The sequence below is a fragment of the Budorcas taxicolor genome, chromosome 5, assembly GCF_023091745.1.
Source record: "Budorcas taxicolor isolate Tak-1 chromosome 5, Takin1.1, whole genome shotgun sequence".
NCBI classification, from domain to species: Eukaryota; Metazoa; Chordata; class Mammalia; order Artiodactyla; family Bovidae; genus Budorcas; species Budorcas taxicolor.
Genome location: NC_068914.1, coordinates 76,777,347 through 76,793,818, shown reverse-complemented (window position 1 = coordinate 76,793,818; position 16,472 = coordinate 76,777,347). Strand labels below are relative to the sequence as shown.

The following is a 16,472-nucleotide window of genomic DNA, read 5'->3' as shown; positions in this document are numbered from 1 at the left end:
CTGTGGTGCCAGAGGCTAAAATTTCCTCTAGTGTCCTTGTTTCCATCTCCTCTGTTATCTTTTTGTTCCTTAGAGACTCCTTGCAAGTAGGGACTGAAGATTGTAGGTCTTTTGGGTATACTTCTTGAAACCCTCAAGCCCTACTGATGTGGTGGTGAGTGGTGGGGAGTGGAAGCATCTTGTGGTCCTGTGATGAGGTCTTGGTTTTCTAGTGAGCCTGTGTCCTTATGCTGTGAAGTTTACAAGTACTTCTCACATTTTTTTTTTTTTTCTGGATCCTTCTCCAGGTTGGTTAGGTTCTCATAAGGTAGTGTTCCTTGAGGACAGTCTGTTAAGGAGAACAGAGCTCTGAGCTTATTTCAGAATGGTTATTTCCCCTTCCCACTGCTGAAGCATAAGGGGATTTTTTGTCTTTTTTTTTTTTTTCTGATCTTCATCATGAGAATCTGGTGGGAATGCTGCAAGTAAAACTCATAAAACTAAGACGGCTTCCCTAAGGGTGAGCCTCCAGGATTGTTTTTCTATGAAGCCAACCCATGCTCAGCCTCAATAACTAGTCAGTTTTCCTTCAAGTGTTCTGACCAGGCTCTAGCTGCAGCTTCTGCTCCTAAGGAAGCTGGGATTCTCTGTGTTCACCTGTCTCTCAGTTTTTGGGATGGTGGTTTGCCCTGTGACTTCAATTCTCCAATGGACCTAAGAAGTATTGTTGATTTTGTTTGTTCATTCATTTTTCTTTTTCACTGATGAGGGTGGAAGTGACAACTTCTAAGCCCCGTACTCTTTCCGTGTAAGATTAGACTTATAATTTGTTCTTAATTAGAATTATGTTTCTCAATTTCCAAACATATGGGTTTCTTTCCAGGTATCTTTTTGATACTGATTGCTAACTTTTAACTGCATTATGATTAGAGAGGAGAAGGCAATGGCGCCCCACTCCAGTACTCTTGCCTGGAAAATCCCAGGAGGAGGAGCTTGGTGGGCTGCAGTCCATGGGGTTGCTAAGAGTTGGACATGACTGAGCGACTTCACTTTCACTTTTCACTTTCATGCATTGAAGAAGGAAATGGCAATCCACTCCAGTGTTCTTGCCTGGAGAATCCCAGGGACGGGGGACCCTGGTGGGCTGCCATCTCTGGGGTCGCACAGAGTCGGACACGACTGAAGCGACTTAGCAGCAGCAGCAGCATGATTAGAGAACTTGGCCTGTGTGATTCCTTACCTTTGAAATGCTTTAAGGTTTGTTTTATGGACCAACATACAGGCTATTTTGAGATATTTTCCGTTTGTTTTTGTACTAGGTCCCTGTTACTCAGCCAGGTGGTGTGGTGATCAGGCACTCAGTCGTGTCCGAATTTGCAGCCCCGTGGACTGTAGCCTGTCAGGCTCCTCCATTCATGGAATTTTCCAGGCAAGAATACTGGAGTGGGGTGCCATTTCCTATTCTAGCGGATCTTCCTGATCCAGGTACAAACCCATGTCTCTTCATCTCCTGCACTGGCAGGCAAATTCTTTACTACTTGTTCCTCGTGGGAAGCCCTAGTGGGTGCAGCAGAAGGAAATAGTAGGTGTACTTACATAGGACCAATAAGGGGAATTATAAAGATGCAGGAGTCAAAGAGGGATGGAAAAGCACTTAGGCTCTCAAGAGTGGGACCAGGTCAGAGAACGGAGCTGTAAAAGAAGGCCACTTGACAGGGGCTCTGGAACATCAGGGAAGGAGACAGGAAAATAAACACACCCACTCTCTTCCTGCTTTCCTCTACTTTTACTAAGTAACTCTTATTAGTTGAACCCAACCAGAGCTTAGAAGGTAATGAAGGCAGTCAACAAAAGTCTATCTATCAGGACACAGATTAGGGGAGAAAGTGTGCATTTAGTTTTAGAAGGGCAAAAAAAAAAAAAAAAAAAAAAAAAGTCTAGCATAATAAAAGGTAGAGCAGACCCTTCAGGATGGGTGGAGCATACGGGTGGGGAAATATAAGCATTGATAAAAGGAGGAGATTGGTGAAGTGGATGAGAAAAAGTATTGAAATTATAGGTAGTATTTCCATAATAGTGTACATGGTTTCCACACATTTTACTAAATGGCATTGTAAAATCCCACTGTAAACAAGCAGAGGTGATGAATGGTGAGATTGAGCTAGGCGAAAATATGAGATTGGTGGGAACAAGGGAAGGATGGATATTGGGTGGGTGAATTTTGCTTGGAAGTAACAGAGGGAAAGGGTAGAATTTAAGTAGGAATCCAGACTAGTGATAGACAGAAGGGCATGACTGGCTAGGAAATTCCTATAACTTGAAAAAAAACTTGGTGGGGGTAAGGGTAAGTTCAAATAGAGACAGAGAGGTTTTAGGGAAGGTTTTTATTACAGCTATTTACATAGATTGTTGCTATGGCAGTGTCAGCAGAAATCCTGCCCGTAGTCCAGCAGAAAATGACTTTGCAGATAGAATTCTTTATTCTAAATTCTCCTTGGTTTCCCCCTATCTCTTCCCTCCCCAAAGCAATAACTCTTATCATTTTTATGATTCTTCCATTTTAATACCTTATTTCTCCTTGACATTATTGACATCTTGGGCCATACAATTCTTTATTTTAGGGGATTTCCTTTGTGTTATAGAATGTTCAGCAGCATCTCTGGTCTCTACCTACTAGATGCGAGTACCATACTCTTTCCTCCAGTAGTGACAACCAAAAAAATGTCTTCCGATATTTCTAAATACCCCTGGGGGAGAAAATCATCCCTACTTAGGACCTCCTCTGCTCTGCTGCTGCTGCTAAGTCTCTTCAGCCGTGTCTGACTCTGTGCAACCCCATAGACGGCAGCCCACCAGGCTCCACCGTTCCTGAGATTCTCCAGGCAAGAACACTGGAGTGGGTTGCCATTTCCTTCTCCAATGCATGCAAGTGAAAAGTGAAAGTGAGGTCGCTCAGTCATGTCCGACTCCTCTGCTCTAGATTTTCAGAAATGGAATAGTGGTGGGGAAGACAGAAGATAGAACTGTAAGTATAGTTTCAGGAAATGTAGTATATTATAGGTAAAGCAAGAGATAGGAAGGAATCTTCATGAAAAAAAGGATACACTTAAACTGTATCCAGGTTAGTGTCAGAATTTACAAGTTGTAGCAAATAAGTGTGTAAATAGGTCAAGGAGCTTTTATATATTCTTGTACAATGCAGATGTCACTCAAAGCTTTCTTGATCCTAGGAGATTTCCGCCTACAGCTCCCACCCCCAGTTTACAACCTGGGGAAGCAGGTGCTCTCCAGAGACTTTTGCTCTTGCTTCTGTTCTTCCTCCTCTCCATCAATGATCCACATGCGCTTGACATACAGCTCCTCCTCTTGCTGCCCCTGGGAAGTAGTCCTCTTAATCAGTTCTTATATAGGGAGACAAATTTCATGGAGAATTTTGAGGCAAGCATATAGGGATGGTTGCACCATATTTCTCCTACTCATTGCTTTTTCCCCATGTTCCACATCCTTTTGTTTCCCTCATGGCTCTCAGTCTGCTCCTTTCTCAATCTTAAGGTTCCTACCAGTTGACTTTGCCCTGGAAAGAAATGCTCTGGAAAGATTGAACTTGTCATCCTCTTTGATGAATTTCTCTAGAGGACAATACTACTTTCCCCCACATTTTGGAATACACTCCTCCATTTTATTACACTTGCCCTTCCAATCATGAAAATGTATAACTAAGAGAAATTTGGTAGAAGTGAAATTAGATAGATGAGCATTATTAAACATCAACAGGATCTTCCATAAAGATTGTGGTGCTGGAGAAGACTCTTGAGAGTCCCTTGGACAGCAAGGAGATCAAACCAGTTAATCCTAAAGGAAATCAACCCTGAATATTCATTGGAAGGACTACTGCTGAAACTGAAGTTCCAATACTTGGTCTGAAGAGCTGACTCATTGAAAAGACCCTGATGCTGGGAAAGATTGAGAGCAAGAGGAGAAGGGGGTGGCAGAGGATGAGATGGTTAGATAGCGTCACTGACTTAATGGAGATGAGTTTGAACAAACTCTGGGAGATAGTGAAGGACAGGGAAGCCTTGTGTGCAGCAGTCCACGGGGTCACATGGAGTCAGACACAACTTAGCAACTGAGAAGCAACAACAGGATCTTTCAGGTCTTAAACTAGCAGAAAGGAAGCCATGAGTACTCCTTCCTGGAGCTTGTCAGCTAGTGAGTCTCCCACTTCTTCGGGCTGCAGGAGGGGAAGTCAAGGGAAGTAGCTGCCCCTTCAGGTGTTTCTAACTACACAGACTCTGCCTGGGAAAGGCTGCTCCTCCCAAGGGCTCTCACCATGGCCCCCTTCATTTCTTTGTTTCGGAAACTGTAGATGACGGGGTTGCACATGGGGGTGATGATGGTGTAGAGGAGGGAGAAGGGCTTGTCTTTGTCAGGACCGTGTGTGCTGCGGGGGTTCATGTAAGAGAACATGGCTGAGGTGTAGAAAAAGATGACCACGGTCAGATGGGAGGCACAAGTAGAGAAGGTCTTGCCTCGACCAGAGGAGTTCCTGCCCAGGATGGAGGCCAGGATGCGGGCATAGGAGATGACAATGAGCACCATGGGGCTGAGCAGCACCACAATGGCATCGGCAAAGATGACTTTCAGACTGAACTGGGGGTCTCCACAGGAGAGAGCAATCACTATGGGGGCCTCACAGAAGAAGTTTTCTATGTGGTTGTCTCTGCAGAAGGGACCACGAAATGTCATGTAGTCAAGAAGGATGCCATTGATGAACCCAAAGGACCAGGCTGTACTCACCAGGCTCACACAGACCTGCCGGCTCATGATCTTGGCATAGCTAAGTGGGTGGCAGATGGCAACATAACGATCATAGGCCATGAAAGCCAAGAGGATGCACTCAGCCACACCCACACCAAAAACCAGATACATCTGGGTTAAACAAGAGGCAAAGGTGAGAGTGTGATTCTTTATCACTAAGTGGATCAGCATCTGTGGGATGGTGGTGGTGATGAAGCAGATATCCAGGAAGGACAGGTGGCCAAGGAAGAAGTACATGGGGCTGTTGAGCCTGGGGTCTGTCCAGGTGATGAAGATGATGAGGCCATTCATGGCCATGGCAAGGCTGTAGAGGGCTAGGAAGAGGGCAAAGAGCAATGCCCGAGTGGATGGGGAGCTCTGCTCAAAGCCCACGAGGATAAACTCTGTCACGGTGCTGCCATTCCTTGTGTCTACCATCTGGGGCCTGCTTGAGAAGGGAAGATAGATAAAGCACAGATAAGAGAGTAGGGTGTAGGTAAGGGAAAATGAGTGAAAGATATGGGAATTACAGTAAACTGCAAGTGAGTCAGCACTGTCATGGGCACTGAAAATACCAGTTCTATTGCAGGCTACGATAATGGAACCATAGTGTAACCAAGGGAGATTCTACTATCCTTTCTATGAATCAGGCTGTGCTTGAAATACCATATCCAGTTCTGGACCTCTATTTTCAATGATTATCCACCAAAGGGGTTATGTTCAGATGAAAAAGATGGTGAATGATCTAGAAACCATGTGACAGACTTTTAAAGGAAACTTTAAGGGGGAGTCTTAAAGGGACACTCTGAGAGGTCCTTTTTAAATGCTCATAGGTTTTTCGTCTAGAAGAGAGAATTTACTTTTTCTATATAACCTCAATGAGTAGAACTCAAACAAGAGAGTAGAAATATTAGAGAAAAAAATGACTGCTATTTCTTATCATAAATTTTCTTTGTTCTTTTAAGTATACAACCAATGCCTGCTCCTTGTGGAACATCTGGAAAATACCAAAAGAGCAAAAGCTAAATAAATAAATAAAAAGAATCAACCAGAGGGAAACCATAATCTGTATGTTAGTTCATGTCTTTTCAGTAGGTTTTTTTTTTTTTTTAAGTTTATATTTTAAAAGCTTTGAAGACCAAAACAAGGCTGAGTGGAAACTTCCATAGGAAATTAAGTGAGGGGGAGTATATTTTCAAGAAGAAATGCAGTGATTACAGCTGATTCCAGGTTGGGGAATGCAATGCAATAGGGAGGAAGTAAAAAGGATAAAAATTCATTTTTCATTTGAATGCGGAACTGGAAACAACTGCACTCCACTCCACTTTACAGTCAAAAATGGTTTATTCATTTAATAAACGAGTGCCTAGTGTATTCCATATACTGAGCTGGGTGCCAAGGATATAAAATCATGCAGAGAACTTCCTCCCTGACTCCATGGATATTATACTATACCCCAAGTCATTAAATCAGGGGGATAAGTGAGCTCATAGAAAATCCATATAACATATGGACAATATTAACAAAAAGCAAACATGTATAGGCAGATATATTTCAACTCTATTGCCTCCGTACAGGGAGGGTACCCTTTGGAAGGGTCATGAAACACTTGGAACATATTATTGGTATATTAGAGTATTAAAAAATCTTCAGTGAATTCCAAAGGTCCAAAAAAGTTCAGATCATATTGACCACACTAAAACTAGGCATTAAAATTCTTTTTAAATTTCCACATAGAGGAGATTTCTTAAAATTTATTTATTTTCTCCCCTTGATGAGAGAAAAAGAGTACAGTTGTCAGCTAGTGTATGGGATTTTCTTAAGAATACTGTTTATCATCACATCGCACACTTTAAATGTCATATAATTTTTTTCAATTATGCCTCAATAAAGCTGAAAAAAAAAGCCTGTCAAATCCAAGTGGGAAAAAAAAGGAATATTGCTTGCTCATTTTTTTTAACTGCAAGAAAAGACGTAAACTCTTACTGAATATATAAATTTAGAGGGTATTGTTTTGATAAATTGTGGATAACATTCTTCTGATCAGCAGGGCTGCCAGGAGTGTTGTACTATTTGTGTACTGCCCAAAGGTTCCTGAAGGTCACAGTGGCTGCTGAAGTCCAGTCTTTGCTCAGCTTAACCAAGCTGTGTACCTTGGTGAGGGGCTGTGTGGATTCAAAGTGGTACCTTTCTTCTAATCCTGCTCTGAGAGGGAGAGACTTTTTAAAATTAACCCGAATATACCATGTATGTTAGGAAGATGTGGCCATGAGGATAATTAAATTTCACAACTTGTTTTTCTTTTTTTTTTTTATCTGATAAGACTGGTGAAGTCTTTGAAAGAATAATAATAAATAAGCCTATGTTCTACTGAGAGGGTTTTATGAATAAAAAGGCAGTAGGTATTTCTTCTAATGTCATAGTACTCAAAGTGTGGTCCACAGACTAGTAGCAGCAGAAGCGTCACCTGGGAACTTCATAGAAATTATACTGGGGCCTCACTCCAGATCTACAGAATCATAAACCCTGGGGATGGAGTCTAGCAATCAGTGTTTTAACAAGCCTTCCACGTGATTCTGATGTACATTAAATGTTGAAAAACTACTAACGCAGGTGAAGACAAAGTATAGCCCTCAAGACAAATATAGTCCATTGTTTATTTTTATAAATAAAATTTAATTGGAACACAGCCACACTAATCTGCTTATGTATTGTCTGGTTGTTTTTCCACTACAAAGGCAGAGCTGAATATTTGCCAGAGACCATTTAGCCTGCAAATATGATTGTCAGATTTAGCAAATAAAAATATTAGATACCCAGTTAAATATGATTTTTCAGATAATCAATGAATAATTTTTTATTACAAATATGTTCCATGCAATACTAGTAAATCAATGCATGGAGGTTAAAATATTAAACCTTTAGAGAAAAGGTTTGCTGACTCTTGCATAAACTTATGATTGTAGAGTGGACTTGCCTCCAATAGACAGGAGCATGTAAGGGAGGCAATGAGAAAAAGGCCTTATTCCTGATCACACACCTGGGATTCTGGTGGGTTGAGTCTCAAGTACTTCCCTCCTAATTAGAAGACTCAAACTAAGAGCTCAACCTGCCTGGGATGGAAGGGCAGCTGGTGCCACTTGCTTTTCTGTTTATTAAACTTATTATATGAGTTATTTTCTTTAAGTGCCTGTTGTTACGCATGTTCAATTAAGATAGAATAGATGTTTTAGAAGAATTTTGCAATTAAACCAGAAGGGATTTTGTAACAACAAAAAAACTAGGCATGATTATGAAAAACACTCCATCTAGTAAACATTGAAAAACAAAAAGCCCTCTGAAAACAACTTTCAGATAGATCAAACAGGAATCAAAAGATTAATTACAGGCTATCTAAAAAACTAATGATAATAAAAGGAAGCATATATCAATAAATATATACACCGGTATTTGTTAAAGGAAAAGTTAATAGCCTGAAATACTTGGATTAAGAATAAGAAATAAAGATAAATTAAATGAAGTGAAATAGCTCAAGAGGTTAGAAGCAGATAAAATTAACATAAGCAAGACCAAAAGGGAATATGGAAAGATCAAAGAAAAAAAATAATTGAATACAAAAACAGAAAAAAGTAGTTAATAAACTCAAAGATAATAAATAATTTCAAAGAAATTGGTCCTTTGAAAATGTCAATAAAATAGACAAACTATGTTGTTATAGTTCGTCTATATGTTGTTACATAAGAACAACAAAAATGAGATGAGAGGAAGAAAGCACAATATACAAGTTATACACAAGAAGTTTTAATAATCACAGCTACAAAGGAAACAAAAATAATTATGCCACAGTATTTTGCCTATGACCATCAGGTTTGAAGGTCAGAGGAAAAGATAATTTTCCAGGTACATGTTAATATGAATTACTAAAATTCATTAAAGAAATATAGAAACCAAACTAACTGAACCAAACCAAACTAAATGAAATGAAGCAGTTCTGAACTTTGGCTTCACATTATAGTCTCTTGAAGAGTTTTAAAATGTTGCCGTGATGTTGCTGTGCCTATGTTGCAAACCAGACATAAAACAATATAAGTGGAGGGAGTCAGGCGTCAGTGTTTTTAAAAACTTCCCAGGTGGCTCCAATGTTGCAGTCAAGTTTGAGACTTACTAAAACAGAGAAAATTGACAAAGAGCTAAGCCCCAAATGGCTCCAGACCATGATAGTTTCCTGAGTTCTTTCTAATTTTGCAGCAATCAAATATTTTTGACAGTTTATGATGAAAAAAATAGTGGGTTCCTAACTACTTTTACAAAGTCATCAAACCGTTGAATCCAAAATCTGAGAAGTATAGAAAAGACAATTATAACTAAGACAGTTTATTAATAATGACGAGTCAGGCAAAGTAAAATCTTAACAAATGGAATTCATCAATGCAAAGAAAAATACATCATGATTTAGTGAAATCCATTCCGGTGATTTAAGGTTCTGCTTATTTTAGGAATTCTAGTAACGTAACTACCATAATAATATGTCAAAGGTGAGAATATTCTAAATTCTAAAGGAGATGTTTGATAAAATTCAATAGTGATATCTGATTGTCAAAATTTCTTAGTAAAGCAGTACTTGAAAGAGGTTTCCATGTCATAATTTAAAAATTTATCTAAATAAAAATAATTATGATACACACTATGCATTATGTACTATTTGTTCTGATGTGTAATAGTAAGTTTTTAAAGCTTCAAAACCATACATGGAATAGTCTTTCTTTCATCCTTATTTTACAAACACACAGAAAAGGTGAGCAATTTTGCCCAATATCATGCTTGAGTTAAAATCTGAGAGTCTGATTCCAAAAGGTACACTGTCAACTACCCCCACAGCTTCAGGGTTTTGGATGGCCTATAATTACTAGCCAAAGTATCTGAAAAATGAATTCAAGAGGTAGTATGTTGGTACATGTTTAACAGATGGCTCTGCCAGGGACACCTTATTTGTAACATTTGCCAATTTCCCTGGTGTAAATATTCCCATATGACCCACTTTGCTAGAAATGTGACCGCACTAAACACGGAGTTAGGAAGGGATGCACGTTACGTTACTGTTGTATGCTTTTCCAACCATATAGATACAACAGATGTAAATACATGACCTTGAGAGGATAGATAATAGTGAAATGTAGTGAAAACCTTAGGAAGTGATGAATTTTTAGTATCTATTACCTTTGTCTTATAATATATTTAATGGTTTGTTATAATATGTTACAATGGCCATGTTTAACAATCAGTTTTTAAAATGTCTCAAAATGTAACAGTTGGTTCTTCAGAGCTGGTGCCAACTGGGTTCAGCACACCAGTGGAATGAAAAGGAAGGGCAGAATGATCATTTGCAGGTGCATTGTTAGCATTGCTGAGGACTTAGGATTAGGTGCATTTCTTCCTTTCTCTTTATGCTTCTGCCTCAGCCTACAGGGAGGCCAGATTTTCTACCTAGGAGAGGATAGGGTAAAGGTACAGAAAACACTTTTAACCTCACTGTTCATCTTTCCTGTAGAAATAACTTAAATATCCCTCAGCTGAGCACTGGTTACTCATATTATGGTAGATACAAAAAATGGGAAAATCTTGTAGAAGTTACGTCTTACCTCATTCTGTTGCTATAGCTAGAAATGGTCTGTTTGTCACCAAACCATTTCAACAGGTAAGAAGGACAGTCTCATGGAGGCTGTGGATGAGCTAGACTAGGCAGGACATTGGAACTTAGGGTCCTCTCTGGAAGAAACAGTACCCCTTTAGCTTACACGAAATTTCTTACATGAAATCCCTTACATGAAATTTTTCAAATCATTCCAGATGATGTCAACTCAGATAAACTTTCTTTACTCACTTATAGTAATTTCTAGTTTACAAAGTATATTTATGTATATTATTCCATTTAACTCTTATAGAAACCTATTAAATAGGTACCATCTCCATTTTACAGAGGAGGAAAACAGGCTCAGAGAGCTAAAGTAACTTGCCCAAGATCATATGCCTAGCAAATAAAAGTAATGAGATTCAGACCAGGCCTTTTAAGTCCTTCGAATAACTTTTTCCCAAGCTGCTTGGGGCAGAGATGTCACTACCTCCTGTAGGTTCTACAATTACTGAATGTCACATTTTGGTCAGGAATATACACACCCACCCACCCATGTACACACACATATGTGATAATTCATATTTCATTATAGTTATAGGCTTCCTTCTTTGAAATTAATCCTTAATAAAAACAATATATTATGAAGGAAGAATTCTCTTTAAGATTTGGATCTATTGATTAGCCATTTTAGCCTTTTTCCTTAGGTTAAATATTTACAGGCCCTTTTATGATGCCTTGCTATCCTTATTTCCTCATTACCTTTAAAGTTTCCAGAAATAAGAAAAGAAGCAACTAAAGAAGACATTGATTGGAGGCTTGGAGACAAGTATAAGAACTAAAGAAGTACATACACTTTGTATTTAAAAAATTCAGTGTATATAATACCCCTGGCCAACAGACCGATGAGATCATCCTTGAAACAAGGAATATATTGTGGAGGGCACTGAATCAGAACACTGAAAAGAAAGACTAAAGAGGTTAAGAAGGAATATTCTGGGAGATACCACTATTCAAATATAGTAAAGAGCTCTTCTCTAATGATCATAAGACAAAACAATAGAAAATAGAGGTAAGTGCAACAAGAGTATTAAGTTAGACTAAAGGAATGTTTTAGTATTTTAACAAGGAGTTTGAAAGCATAAAGTGACTGACCAAGGAGTAATGAAAGATCTTTTCTGTACTCATTGCAAATAGGAGAGATTTCAATGCATCAGGTCTCATTTCAGGTCAAAATGGTCCCAAAGCACAGTGGACTGGAGCCTATGCTTCCTTCTGTGTTTGCTTGTGTGTTAATAGCATCAAGATACAGCCACTCTCACTCCTCTCCATATCCAATTAGCCATTCGTTCCCTCTTTTCAACCTCCTCTACCGGCTTTATGCACCCTCCACTCCATTTACGGTTTGCCATACACAAATCCATCTATTTGTTCATTTAGTTTTTGTTTGGTGCCTATCATGCACACACTCCAGTCCTGGCCTCCACACTTTTACACATATTGGTCGTTTTTTATGTTATTGTTCTTTACCCCTATTGGCTTCTGGTGAATTCTTTCTTATCTTTTGTGAAGCAAATTATATACTGCCTCCTCAGCAAAGCCTTCCCCAATAACCTATCATCTCTCTTGTCCTTTTCTTTTAATGAAAAATCATTTAATTTCTTTTCAGAAGTAAGCTGTTTTGATTCCATTAGTTGCTCTTTAAGCCACAAATGTTGTGGACAGTTAATACAAGGCCCTTCAAATGATCAGAAGAATTAAATTAGCTTTATAACAGACAATTCTGGCAGTAGACCAATACTGATATATTTAACAATCTTTATCACAGATTGGCTAAGAAATAAATACTAAATATAACACTGAAATAATCAATACAAAATAAAACTGAAAATAGGTAAAACTATATGCAGCAAGATTTAGATCTATAAATTTTGACTTGGCAAAATGGGACTGGATAAAAATAAGGCCCACAAAACAAATCTCATAGAAGCAGAAGCTATTATGGTAAAATTGATTTGAACAAAATACTGATAGAAGTATATTGATAAGTCAAACATAAAAAAGTTAGTCTGGATCAAAATAACTTCAGTATTTTTATTCACATGACAAAACTGGAAATATTTTAAGTACTATACTAGAAAACTGATCAAGGAATTAATTCGGATTAATGAATTTATTAAGTCATATCAATAATTCAATGGTACTGGTATAATTCTGATTTAAATGCTGTTATTCACTAACATAGAATCAATCAGAAGGCCACAACAGTGAGAGGAAAATAACTGTAGAATCGTTAATAGTGGGACAAAAATATTTATTGGTTCTCCAGCACAAACTAAACTTTTGATTAATAGTTTTTGAGCAAGTAAATGAATATTTAAACAATCTGATTTTTGTTGATCACTTTCTATCTATGTAACCCACTAACTGAAATTTACCTGAAGTTCATATTTATCAAATTTGAAATAGAATACATAATTAAGTCTGAAAATTTTGTATTTTTAGCTTTCTTTTGAACATTTCAAGGAGTTGTAAATTCCAATTGATCTATGTATCCTCCTACCTTAATTTTAAATAAACAAAAATATGTATTACTCAGGAAATGAGAGCATGCAATACAGAGAAAAGGGGACAAATTAGAGAAACCGCCATGATAACACTGAATATTTCTTCACTGTTTCATTGATCCTTCTGCTTCCCAAGAATGAAAGGGAGAACCTTGAGGGCAAGGGAAGAGAACTGAGGAATGTAAATTGATTTTTTATTTAGTTTGTTTTCAGGAAGCTTCACACCATAGCTTAACCATCGTATAAAATTTTGAATATATTTCAAAAGCCCACAGAAAGAATGGAAGAAAATAGAATAGAATTTTCAATGAAGGGGAACTTCTGTGCCAAAGGTGATAAACCATCAATCAACCTTCTGGCTTACACAGATGTGTTTTATTAAGTCATAGTCTTTCCTCTGAAGGACATCTCGTGTGAAACTCAAGATATAAACTTCACAGGGAAAAACAATCAGAAGATCTTCCTGCACTGTGTCTATTCTTAATAACTAATAGAGTTAATTAGTTTATCAGAAGCCTCTAGCCTGTCCCAGTCCCAAGACTCTTACTTGTCACTCCACTGCAGTATGTTCTGATAGAAATTCAGGCTTTGCCTAAGTCACACTAGAAATCATGAAGAGAAAGATAGATGGGACTATATCAAATGGAAAACTGGGAGAACTAAAAAAAGAAAATATAAGAGGCAACAATATATGAAATTTATTTTAAAGAGCTTGTCAAAACACCAAGATCTTAAGAGATAAAAGGACAAGAACTAATAATTCATAAAATGGAAAAACCATTCCAAAGTGTTCAAACTCATTAATAACAAACAATAGTTTTAAAACAGATACTATTTATGATCCACTGAATTATATAAATTATAAAATTATAACATGCTGGTTAAATGGTACTCCACTCTTGGCTGGAAAGCAGTTTGAAAACATGTTACAAAAGCTTTAAAAATGTTCATTTCTTTTAATTTAGGATCTTTTAAATAATACCGACCCCAGAGTTCAATTATCTGGATTAAAATTCTGGCTTCATCGTGTTGAACACAACAATGTTGTGCTCTATCTACCCAAACAAATAAAGCAAAGATTTTTGACAAAATAAATAAATAAAATTCTGGCTTCAACACATGTCAACTGTGTAAACTGAGGTGACTTAAATTAACATGCCTCAGCTTCCTCATCTCTAAGATAGAATAATAATGATAGTAACTACATTATATTAGTTGCTCAGGCGTGTCTGACTTTTTGTGACCCCAAGGACTGTAGCCCACCAGGCTCCTCTTTCCATGGAATTTTCCAGGCAAGAGTACCAGAATGGGTTACCATTCTTTTCTCCAGGGGATCTTCCTGACCCAGGGATCAAACCCAGGGACTCCTGCTTTGCAAGCAGATTCTTTACCATCTGAGCCACCAGGGAAGCCCAGTAACTACATTATTAGATCATTATGAGGATTAAATGAATCGATATTTGTGAAGTTTTTTTGACTAGTGCCTGGCACACAGTGCTAAATAAGTTTTCTAATCTGAATAGAATCAACCATTTAAAAATTTACTCCAAGAAATTAATTACCAAAGCTTTATACACAAAATTGCAAATCATGGCATTATTTATAACAGCAAAAAATAACAAGCTATAATAGAGAAACAGTTATATTATAGAAGATTAAAGTGCTGAAATATAAATCATTAAAATTATGTTTATGAACTTTCTATAATGATGCTGAAATACTTAGTAATTTTAAGTGAAACAAAGAGCAAAATATAAACCAGCATATTTGGTATACCCATGAGTACATTAATTAAACAGCATTTTCCTTTGCATTGATAAATGATCAAAGGAAACTCACCAAAATGTTAAAAGTGGTTCCTTGTACTTTCATATATTGCTATATATACATTTTTATGATATAAAGTGATATTATGTGTAATAATATTATTTGGCATGATTTATAAAATGCACCAAAGATAAACACACTCTCACTAACTCATTACATCTTCTTACTCTTAGTGTTTAAAATACCCTTGTTAAACTGAGTAAATATTGTATATAATTAGTTTGTTTAATAAAGCTATATGTATATGTAATTAAAATATATTAGGTATATTAAAAAGAAATAGATCAACTTAATGAATACATAATTTATTCATTCATTCAGCAAATATTCATAAAGAACTTATTATGAGCCAGGCCCTGTTTTAGACACTTGGGAAAGAGCAATTGATCAAGACCCTGATGTTGGGGAAGACTGAGGGCAGGAGTAGAAGAGGATGACAGAGGATGAGATGGTTGGGTGGCATCACTGACTCAATGCATATGAGTTTGAGCAAACTCTGGGAGGTAGGGAAGGACAGAGAAGCCTGGTTTACTGCAGTCCATGTGGTTGCAGAGTCGGACACAACTGAGTGGCTGAACAACAACAAAGACTGTCCTCATGATGCTTCCATTATATTGGAATTAAGAAAATAAAATAGAAATGGCTTTGGCTAAAAGAATGTTGAAGTGGCTAAAAATATACATCTCAAAGGACTAAAAAAGATTTAGAAGGGTTAAACTCATGGTATTATTAACCAAAGTCCATCAAATTTAATAATTCTTAGACATATGCATTTCAGACAGTCATATTCTGAGATGATTTCCTTGGACGTTAAAATTATGAGAAATAAAGACAGACCCCTAAGCAGATGCAAAAATAGAAAACTCTTAAAGAGTTGAAATCATCCAACTATCAATACACATAAGCTGTTATGAATTTGTTAAATGTGAATTTTAGGTGAATCTGTCATTGTGAAAATTAATCATTAGTCTCACAGGAGGATTAGTTTTAGGATACTTAGTTCACTCCCTTTAGGCTGCGGTGGAATTAATATCTGAATAGCTTTTGTGATTTTTATGGGAATTAAAAGAAATATTGTTATCAAATACCTGGCTAAGTCTAACCTTCATCTATTATAGAGTAATTTTTATTGCCATAGCCTTAGCAAAAAATAAGACTTATGTTCAATCCTTTCTTTACCATGTAGTAGACATTTTTCAAGGTAAATGTGACCTTCCCCCTTTACTCTGACTCTTCTAGATTCTATTCTTTTATAGTTAGATCTACTGCAAAATCTCCATATTTCTGAAACATGAAGAATTATACTTCATATTGCATGTTGGTCTGACATTGTGAGGGCCCTCACTTGGCATGACAGATCTTTACTGCTATGGATAAGACAAAAGCACAGGCTGTATTCACAAGGAAACTTCTCTGGCACCCACAAGTGAGCTGTGATTTTAGATCTTTCTTTCAATCTACTTTCTTACTTTTCGATGGATTTCATATCCACTTTGTTTCCACTTGATAGTTGTTCATTGTCTCCTCCCCAGAGACACAATCTAAGCTATAGAGCAAAAACCAAATAAAAACCTTCTGAAAATAATCACCCCTAGAAGGGGTTTTACATAATTTGGGGAAAAGTTCACCCCTGAAAAAACATTTCACTTCCAATACTCTAAAAAGCAGAGGGG

The 16,472-nt window shown here is 37.3% G+C and overlaps 1 protein-coding gene across 1 annotated transcript; it reads right to left on the bottom strand.

Annotated features, from left to right (window-relative positions):
- Positions 1-4,260: 4,260 nt before the first annotated feature.
- Positions 4,261-5,214, bottom strand: LOC128048121 (olfactory receptor 10AD1). The gene has a single exon (XM_052640560.1). The coding sequence runs from the start codon at positions 5,212-5,214 to the stop codon at positions 4,261-4,263; it is 954 nt and encodes a 317-aa protein (XP_052496520.1).
- Positions 5,215-16,472: the final 11,258 nt, after the last annotated feature.